General features: G+C 32.0%; 1 protein-coding gene and 1 long non-coding RNA gene across 2 annotated transcripts; one reads left to right on the top strand and one right to left on the bottom strand.

Annotated features, from left to right (window-relative positions):
- Positions 1–2,085: 2,085 nt before the first annotated feature.
- Positions 2,086–6,946, bottom strand: LOC134700625 (uncharacterized). Its single transcript, XR_010103947.1, has 2 exons — positions 6,584–6,946; positions 2,086–2,262 (listed from the first exon to the last, which is right to left on the bottom strand). It is a non-coding gene; the product is annotated as an uncharacterized LOC134700625 (long non-coding RNA).
- Positions 4,371–6,243, top strand: LOC134700624 (uncharacterized). Its single transcript, XM_063561992.1, has 2 exons — positions 4,371–4,420; positions 4,896–6,243. The coding sequence occupies exons 1-2, from the start codon at positions 4,371–4,373 to the stop codon at positions 6,136–6,138; spliced, it is 1,293 nt and encodes a 430-aa protein (XP_063418062.1). The 3' UTR covers positions 6,139–6,243.
- Positions 6,947–10,714: the final 3,768 nt, after the last annotated feature.

Genomic DNA, 10,714 nt, shown 5'->3' with positions numbered 1-10,714 from the left:
AATATATGGCAAATATCAAGTGAAAGACATTATGTTAGTTCATTGCATTAATTTTCCCTAAACAAGGTGACAAAGTCGCTTTCCACAGCTATTATTTTGTTACTTTCCTGCACCAAAAGAAACAGTGTTTGACACTAGTATCAAGCTATGGTTCATGAATTTTTGTTTTGAAATTTATAAATTTGTAATCTCAAATTGAGTACTGATTGGTTACGTGAAACCAAAAAATCAAAACACTTGGAATATTTCAAAACACTGTTTGAAATAACATTACCTAAATGATAATTTGATGAAATGTACTTATAGGATATGAACTTCTTTTCTGTATTCTTTGTCTGCAATATTTATACCAGTTTAAAATCTGTTTTAGGTACTTCAGATTTCTGTATTCCTGCAGGTGATATAACATTAAACTTCTTCAAGGATCAGTGTACCCATGAAGCAAATCTATTTAAAAAAATAGATGTAGACTTTGAGGCAGTTTTGACTGAACTAAGGGATAATCTTAACATCCCCCCTGTAATTGATTCTGTACAGAATGCGCGGTATTTATTTATATATCTGAAGGAAAGAATGGAGAACTTGCTATCATAGAGGTATGAATTGAAAGTCATTACTATTAATGTGGGATTTTTATAGGAGTATTTCGTAATTAATATCAATGTATTATTTGAATGTACCATATGGCAGAAGAAATTTACCGTAAATGGTTTCAGAAAATCATTTGACCTTTGAACCCTAGCACGAGTCGGAATTTGATGACAATACAATTTTTTTCTGCCATAATTTCTTCATCCTTAATGCCACCTGAATATACATGTACAAAAAGTGTTAAAATGTTGATAACTTAGATACATTGTCTTTAAAAGTATTTTTTTCTGTTTACTAAAGCTTATGTTGTCTTTATCAGCTTTTTCAAATGATTAAAAAAGGAAATAAACAGAGATAATAGTATTGAGATTGTAAAACTGGAAAAAATAAATTTGACTAAAACTGAACAATTTTTATTTTATTACTTAAAGTTTGTTTATGATTTTAACTGATTTGGTGGAAATGACATAACAAAGAAGCATTTAAAACTGGAGAACATAAAGGAGAAAAGGGGGAGGGAAAAAAAGGGAGGGGGGGGGGGGGGGGGGGGTCGGACCACTTTTGTATTTAATGTAATTGAAATCTGGATTTATGTGTATATATGAGTTATGAAGAGTAATAACGTGTACAATGCACTATCAAGTAACCGACGAACATTTTTTACCTTCTTTATTTTTTTAGCTCAAACTGGACAACTTATTTAAGATACAGGGAATCTGCACAACAGACACTCAGACTGGTTGCTTTGAACAGTGCACATTCATCAATCAATGTATTATCCAAAAATATAAAAACATGTAATTTTATCGGGATTTTGAGATGAGATATTGTCCAATAAGGCCCTGGAAATCGAGATGGATAAAAGTAAACTCGGAATTTAGTAATTGGACCCCTCTGAACCCCAACCCATCATAATGGAGCAGGTCTTATAGCAGTGACAAAAGAAAGAATTTAATATAAATGCAATTTTAAATGGTTTTATATTAGTCATATTTTAGGGCCTTTTAAAAAAGAGGGGCGAAAAATACCAGAGGAACTGTCAAAGTCATAAATCGAAAATCGAAAATAAACCGACAACGCCATGGCTAAACATGAAAAAGATAAACAGACAGACAATCGTACACATGACACAACATGAAAAACTAAAGAATAGGCAACACGAACACCATCAAAAACTGGGGGTCTCAGGTGCTCCGGAATAGTAAGTATATCCTGCTCTACATGTGGCACCCATCGTGTTGCTCATGCTATAACAAATCCAGCGAATAGTACAATTATGTAGGTCACATTCATTAAAGGGATTGAAGCTTACTGTTCAGTGTCAGCCTACTTCGGCTCCGTGTTAAAGACAGTACTTAGATCTATAATGGTTTTTTTTTTGCAAATTGTGACTTGGATGGAAGGTTGTCTCATTGGCACTCATACAACATCTTCTTATATCTATAGATCGTGAATGCCATGTCAGCCAAGAAAAGATTAAATCATAATAAAAGATCAAGAATAAAATGCTTTATTTTGGTTTTTTTTACGTTGGCTTTATATAACAAGTACAAAGACAAGACAGACTAATTTTTCAAAATGTTCTAAATTAAGTCTGAATAAAAAAAAATCCTTCATCAAACACCATCAAACAGCTAGTTCCATCTTATTGCTCAGCAGTTGTTTCACAGCCTGAAAGTATAAAATAGTAGAAATAAAAACCATTTGTTCTATACCTATATAAACTCTTTTTCATTTTATAATATTAAAAAAAAAGAAAGGAGAATCTTCCTTGTAAAGAATATGAGATCGGTTGATGAATGCCCAGTGGCAAGTATTTCATTATAGTCAGGAGAATCAAAGATATAGATTGGTTAGCTAATGCCCAGTCACAAATATTTCATTATATTCAGGATGATCAAAGATATAGATTGGTTAATTAATCCCAGTGGCAAATATTTCATTATATTCAGGAGGATCAAAGATATAGATTAGTTAATTAATGCCCAGTTGCAAATATTTCATTATATTCAGGAGGATACAAAACAAATATATCAAATACTGTTTAGATCTGCAATTTCTTTGATTTGATCCTTTACAAATGTTCTTTAAATTAAATGTATTAACGGGAAAGGTTGCTGCTTTTAACTAATAAGTTTGTAATTTTGGTGGTCACTGTTGTACTTCAAATATAAATCTATGCAACAGAGGTATCAAATGATTACCAGCAATTGCCATTGTAAGTTCGGTCACATTTATTTATCAATAATTTATCATACTCAAATATATTGAGACATATTATATATTTTTTCAATAAACTATCGATATCAAATGGCAGCAAATGGACTTAATTAAGATCCCGCTAACATATTTCCGACCGCCACATTGTGTATGTATGTGCCTGTCCCAAGTCAGGAGCCTGTTATTCAGTAGTTGTCGTTTGTCTATGACATACATGTAAATGATGATGTTTGAATTTGTTCATTATGTATACAAATTAGGTCGTTAGTTTTCTCGTGTAATTACATTGTCTCTTCAATGCCCTTTGTAGCTTTCTATGCCGCGGTACATGCTTTGCTCATTGTTGAAGGCTATACAGTGACCTATAGTTTTTAATTTCTGTGTCTCTTAACTTAGTGGGGAGAGTTGTCTCATTGGCAATCATACCACATCTTCCTTTTTATAATAAATATTTTTACAATATTTAACTACAAATCAAATAATAAAATCATTCTACTAGTATTTATAATTAAAGGGCCCTTCGGTACATATAAATTACAAACAAGAAAATAATAATAAAAAAAAAATACTACTTAATAATTGTTATTTGACAATTTACTATAGGATTAAACACATTTTTTTCTAGAGGTTATTGATGTGTAAACCGGGGCGGTTAACTCACAAACTGAATAAAAGTCCGAAGGACTTTTATGTCAAGTTTGTGAGTTAGAGACCCGGTTTACACATCAATAACCTCTAGAAAAAATGTGTTTAATCCTTATAATTCTTCAGCCAAACATACGCGATTATTAGTTTACATTATAACTTTGATGGCTACTATATGTACCATCAGATGCATCTTGACTTTCTAAAAAACTTTTAAATGTTCGATAAATGCAAAAGAGTCTAAAATTAACTAGCACCTACCTCAAAAACTTCATTTTTATTAGATACTTTCCGAATTTGAAGCGTAATAGTAACGAAATAATCTTCCGTCTGAAAGTTTTCAACCGTATGACGTCGTGTTTTGCCATGACGTAAATTCGCCAATTCATTCGTGAAATTTCCCGGAATTTTATTTAAATTTCATTTTTTATACATTTTCGAAGCTTTAGTGCATTTACTTTTTTTCTTTTTTTGGATTATATATGCATAAGAATAGAAACAACTGTCATGCCAATTGTTTAATAATCTCAACTTGCTGAAAATCTCAGTATCCCTGCAAGAATGTGTATCGCGCATGAATAGACTACAAAAGTAGTTTCGGAAACATGGTTTATCGAAGTGTAAACCAAGAGAAAAATTCTTCTTGACCAATCCAATTCAAGTATTTATAGATATGCAAATGATATAAGAATTATATAATTATATTCTTTTCTCTGATAGCAAATAGTATAAACATTACAGCCTTCTGTCATCTAACTATATAATGCAGTTCATTTGGAATTATATTATGGCAGTTAAAATATATATGGAACTATATAGCTTTAATTGTCATGCCGACTCTGAATGAAGCTATTTTTATTTATTATCCCGCATAGTGCCTCAATAGTTTTACCTGGAAAGGGAATTAACCCAATATGTCTGAATTACAAACCATCACTGTCGACAGAGACATATATACACATGTGTATATATGTCTCTGCTGTCGATAATAGTTATCCTCGAGTGATTTCGAGCGAATGATTATCAGTGTGAAGAGTATAATACTCCAGTTTTCTTTGTGAAGAAATTGAATCAAAGTATTAATTAAAAAATTATTGTTAATCACCGATATCAAAGTTGTATTAAATATAGCCTTCTGTCATCTAACTATATAATGCAGTTCATTTGGAATTATATTATGGCAGTTAAAAAATATATGGAACTATATAGCTTTAATTGTCATGCCGACTCTGAATGAAGCTATTTTTATTTATTATCCCGCATAGTGCCTCAGTTTCTTCACAAAGAAAACTGGAGTATTATACTCTTCACACTGATAATCATTCGCTCGAAATCACTCGAGGATAACCCAATATGTCTGAATTACAAACCATCACTGTCGACAGAGACATATATAATATTTTTATTGATGATGTTGTAAAAGATTTATTCAATGGTAGCTGTGAACCAGTCAGAGTTGGTGATTTGTCTGTAAATTGTTTATTATATGCTGATGATATTGTATTACTATCAGAAAGCAAAACTGGTTTGCAAGCCAGTCTCAATACTCTTAGTACATATTGCTCAAATTGGAAGCTACAGGTTAATGTTCAAAAATCAAAGGTTTTAGTTTTTAACTCTAATGGTAAAACATATCTAAATGAGTTTTTTTATAATGATAATGTCATACAAACTGTCTCCAAATATTGCTACTTGGGAATAATGTTAAAGTGTAATGGCAACTTTAACTTAGCTGTATCCTTACTAATGGAAAAAGCTAGGAAAGCATGTTTTAAGATTAAAAAAACAATTGGATTGGATAATCCTTGTAAACTTTTAGAAAAATTATTTGATTCATTAGTAAGCCCCATATTGCTGTATTGTAGTGAGATTTGGGGTGTTTTTGATAATTCGGGAGACAATTCCATTTTGGAAAAATTCCATATGAAATTCATAAAAGAAATTCTAGGTGTTCATTGTAAAGCAATTAATGCTGCTTGTAGAGCTGAACTTTGCAGGCTACCGTTATGCTCAAAAATATCATTTTCTTGTATTAAGTTTTATGATCATATTTTAAGGTCTGAAAACGCACTTATATCCAAAGTTTTTCTGGCAACTGAAAAAAATAACCCCTGGACAAAGAAACTTTATTCTATTTTTAACAATCTAGGATTTTCAAACCTAGCTGGGGGAAACTTTTCTATTAAACAATATCTACCAAGTATTAAACAACGAGTGATTGATCAGTGCACACAGGATCAATCATCAAAAATTCATGATTCATCAAAACTAAAATTTTACCAACAATTTCATAATTCAAAGCAGCGTAGTTCTTATGTTGATGTTCTAAGTAATAGATTAGAAAGGTCATCTCTGTGTAAAATTAGATTGAGTGCACACAATCTTGCTATTGAAAAGGGGCGATATCTAGGTTTAGCCACCGACGAACGAGTTTGTAATGTATGTAAATCAGGTGAGGTAGAAGATGAAAATCACTTTTTACTGAAATGTGAATTTTTTTCAAACTATAGATTTAACTTTAAAAATAAGATATTAAATATACTTCCTACATGTTGTAGTGAAAATCAGCTAAATATTAATAGTTGTATTAATAGTAATTCTTTAAAAGTCCTGAAAGTGACTAGTTCTTATATACATAAATGTCTGATGTATAGAAACGAGATTTTAGCTTCTTATTTATAACATATTTAAATACTAGTAAATGTATGCTGTATTCATTGTTGTAATGCACTGTAATATGGGCCTTTGCCAATTATTGTAATTGTGTTTGTGCCAATAAAATATTTGTATTTGTATTTGTATAGACACTTCTACGGAGCGCCGATTTTATAATTCCAATGAGAAAATATTTCATGTGGTTTGCAACGTCGTGAACGTTCACGGCTATCTTTTTTCTCCTTTTCTTAGACGAAACATACCATCTTTAACAGGGTCGCGCCTTGCTCATGTAGAACAGATCAACACATATCCAACATGATTTTACGGAGAAAATATTCTAGATTTAATAAAGTATGGATCCCCCCGTTATTTTTGGAAATAACACTTATTTTTGGCAAAAACATTAAGAAAATGTCGTTAATATTAATAATTTCCTACCTTCTTCTACAATTTTACTCGAGATACTTACAAAATCAGATTCCTGGTTTATTTCTGCATTTGTGTGTCAATTTTCGTTGTCTGTTTACCTTTCTATAAATAGCGCGAGGAACGGAAAGGGTTAGCATTTGTCTGTCTCGATAGCTGAAAACTGACGTTTACGGCAACTCTTATCGTAGTTCAAATATTTACTGCAAGCTAATATACACGTTGAAATATAAGATTATTACTGAATTGAAAAGCGCAGATACTGTAGTTTCTCAAGCTATTTTTATTTATTTTTTACAGTGAGGGAAAAGTTGTTTATTTTGCAGTTACAAAAACGTTGCAAATGCAAAAAATGCATTGCGGCAGATATAGGTTTTTTAACGTGACGTTCCAACAGAGTCCCTACTATTATAGTAAAAGTCATCCACATTAATTTATTACACTAAAATTGATTTGGTATACAAGTTGCAATTAGCAGATTTCCACTAAAATAAGAGTATTTACTACTCATTATCAAATTGTTTGAACTATGATGAAAAATCATAATTACAACAACAAACTGATAGGTTTCATATGTATGAAAGAATGGAAATGGTGATATTTTCAATCACTGCAATGAAGGTTGAAAGTTACTATGGATTTATTATTATCTAATATAGATACCAATTTTCCGTGATTTCATGGTTATAGGTTCATCACAAAACTAAATGTTCACTAAGTACAACTTTCTGTTAATTGCAGGTATGCAGACTTTTTCAAACCATCAAATATAAAATAAACTAGAGGCTCCTAAGAGCCTGTGTCGCTCTTCTTGGTCTATGTGCATATTAAACAAAGGACACAGATGGATTCATGACAATGCCACATAGTGTTTTGGTAATGGTGATGTGTTTGTAGATCTTACTTTATTTAACATTCTTGCTTCTTACAATTATAAAAATTTATAATGAACTTGGCCCATTTTAAAGGAAACTATTTTGTTAAAATTTACAAAAATTTACAAAATAAATAAAAATGGACTATAAAGGCCAATAACTCCTTAAGGGGTCAAGTGACCTTTTTGGTGTTGTTGACTTATTTGTGGATCTTACTTTGCTGAACATTATTGCTGTTCCCTGTTTTTTCTCTATTTATTATTATATTCAAGATAAGAACCAAAAACAGGAAAATTTCCTGAAAATTACTTATTCAGGGGCAGCAACCCAAGAACCAGTTGTCTGATTCTTCTGAAAATTTCAGGGCAGATAAATCTTGACTTGCGAAACAAATTAACCCCTGTGTATGATTTGCTCTATACGCCAAAATCTACATTTTACCCCTATGTTCTATTTTTAGCCATGGCAGCCATTTCGGTTAGTTGGCAGGGTCACCGCCCTCAATTTCTAAACTAGATACCTCAATGATGATTATGACCAAGTATGGTTAAATTTGAATCAGTAGTTTTAGATTTTGAAGAGTACAAAAAATTACCAAAAATTGGTAAAAAATTACTATACAGGGCAACAACTCCTTAAGGGGTCAAATGACCATTTTAGTCATTGAATCTTATTTGTAGATCTTAATTTGCTGAACATTATTGCTGTTTACCGTTTATGTATATCTATAAAAATATTCATGATAATACCGAAAAAAACTTTATAATTTCCTTAAAATTACCAATTCAGGGGTAATTGTTGGAATGCTGCCACTGAAGTGGTAACTTTAAGGAAATTTTGCCGTATTGGGTTATTATCTTGAATATTATTATAGATAGAGATAAACTGTACACAGCAATGAGGTTCAGCAAAGTCAGATCTACAAATAAGTCAACTCGACCAAAATGGTCAAGTGACCCCTTAAGGAGTTATTGCCCTTTATGGTCAATTTTTAACAATTTTCATTAATTTGGTAAACTTTTGTAAATTTTTTTCCTCTGTCACTTAACCCTTTCGCGGCGAGTGTATCCTTCAGGATACACAATGCAAAGGGCGGATGCGCAGGGCGAGCGTATCTTTCAGGATACATAAATGTTGTCCCAACAAAAGCCGCAATTTTACGCTATTTACCGTTGTTAACAGTTGAAATCAATGTTTCAATTAAAATCTACGATATCTGAGGGTATTATTTCAGTTCTTCAACAGCATTAAAAGCATCGTGAAAGGTAAATAAATCAAATCGGAAAATTTTATTTTCTAAAATTAGAACCGGAAACACGTTTTGAGGTCATGTGGGGTTTCAAAATGGCTCCTCTCGATAACGAGGAGTGGAAGTACAGCTGTTTTCTGTGTTTTGATGAAGCCCTTTATAATTCTTAGGTAGTTTTAATTATATAATAAAAATAAAAGGTTTACTATATTTTAAATACATATGATGGCGATCTTTTAAAAGCCTTTGATTCCCCCCACAAATCGGAACTAGACAAGTAAGTTTTTTCGCGTTCGTGGCTTTGCTACAAAAACAATTCTCGATTTCGAGGGAACAGAGATATGGCTTTGAAATGCTGATACTCGGGTGACACATACACTTTGATTGAGTATCGGGTGAAATAAGCGGACAGGGCTGTGAATGTACGGGAGAACAATACACAAGATTGAAAGTAGTTTAGGAAGTGAAACTTCGTCTGCTAGTATGATTGCAGTGTGAAAATGTTGTCAGACGAAACTAAAATTTGCCGGTTCAGTGACAAGAGGTCTAACTTTATGGGAAAAGGTTCAGAATTGGCAGGGGAAAGATAATAGTGAGGGCTACAGTGAGTCAAATATAAATGAGAAAGGCAAAGGGGAGCAGGAGGTTAATATTAATTGGTGAGGAGATTGGTGGCACAACCAATGAGATTAGTAGTGACTAGTGTTGAAAAAGGTCTACACACATATTTGCTCCTTGTGGAAATACTGTGCTAAGTCATGTCATGGGTGCTGAAAAGGAGGTGTCAGATTTCAGGCAACTTTATATTGACAATCCTTTTCTTGAATGCATTCTAAATTAACAAAGTCAAAGTTGATAACTTTAAATTTTCCCCTGATTTTTATAGGTGCTGTTATGACACTATCCAAGATAAGGGGGAAAGGTTGAGCGCTCACGAAAATGTTTAACCCTGGCACACTCATTATTTTCCTGTCCCAAGTCAGTAGCATGTAGTTCACTGGTTGTTGTTGGTTCATTTCTGTCTTTTCATTTTAGATTAATTGTTTTGTAATCAAGTACATGTAGATATACATGTATATATAGACAGTTAGTTTTCTTAGTCGAATTGTTTAATATTTTTCATGTTTAGTGGGCCTTTTATAGCTGACTTTACATTATGGATTTTTTCTCATTGATGAAGGCCATATGGTGGCTCACATCCACTGTATTTGAACATTGTTTGATAGTTGTCTTATTGGCAAACATACATCATCTCCCTATTTTCATATTCACTACAAAGGCAAAGGCCAAATGACAAAAAAAATGCCTTGGAGCTACAATCCAGAAATGAAAGCATTTCTTGGTCTTGCATACCATTTACTAAGTTATGTTGGTTAACAGATCCAATAATGGTCACCGCAATATTTTCTTGTACAATGATTAGGGACAGGTATACCCATACATTTGTATTTTATGGTACCTTCATTTCTCTGACCATCATGGTAAATGAAACTTGTTTACATGAACAAAATGTTGATACTTTCTGTAATATGAAACCTGTTGTTTCATTAGTTGAAACTCTAAAGATCAAAACAAATATCTTTTTGATATAATATATATATATTGGTCAAGTTTAATTTGTAATAAATGTTGGCCAGTTTGCAAGATAAGAGGTTAAACTACCTCTTTTCCATTGTTGACAAGACTTTGAACAGGGGTGGCTGACCTATACATCTATTATTATTGTTATTATCAAAAGACCTTGCAATGGCTCAAAAAAGTATGTTTCATTTTACTTGGGATAGTTAAATTTGTAATGCCTACATAATTATTATTTAACATTCATCCAATCTAAAATTTCTTTAGTTGTCTTGTTTGCTGGTAAAAAGGATTGATAAATAGATATTTTGTGCTGGGGTAAGCAGGGGAATGCCATTACTAGACATAACTTCGCACACATGCCTTCAAACTGAAACAATAAAGAGAAAAATCAAGTTTGCTGTATTTAATTTGTTCTTGTTGTTTGTTAAAATTTTATTGTTGAAATTTCATAATTTAGTTATCAAATTCT

This window comes from Mytilus trossulus, unplaced genomic scaffold (assembly GCF_036588685.1).
Source record: "Mytilus trossulus isolate FHL-02 unplaced genomic scaffold, PNRI_Mtr1.1.1.hap1 h1tg000164l___fragment_2___debris__unscaffolded, whole genome shotgun sequence".
In the NCBI taxonomy this organism is placed as follows: domain Eukaryota; kingdom Metazoa; phylum Mollusca; class Bivalvia; order Mytilida; family Mytilidae; genus Mytilus; species Mytilus trossulus.
Note: the sequence above shows the minus strand (reverse complement) of the source record. Positions and strands in the feature narration are given on the sequence as shown.

What these genes read in the sequence shown, in the direction of transcription:
- LOC134700624 (XM_063561992.1), top strand. Translation starts at nt 4,371, where the DNA reads ATGTCTGAATTACAAACCATCACTGTCGACAGAGACATATATACACAT. An exon ending in AGAGACATATATACACATGT is followed by an intron (nt 4,421 to 4,895) that starts GTATATATGTCT and finishes ATTCAATGGTAG; the next exon opens with CTGTGAACCAGTCAGAGTTG.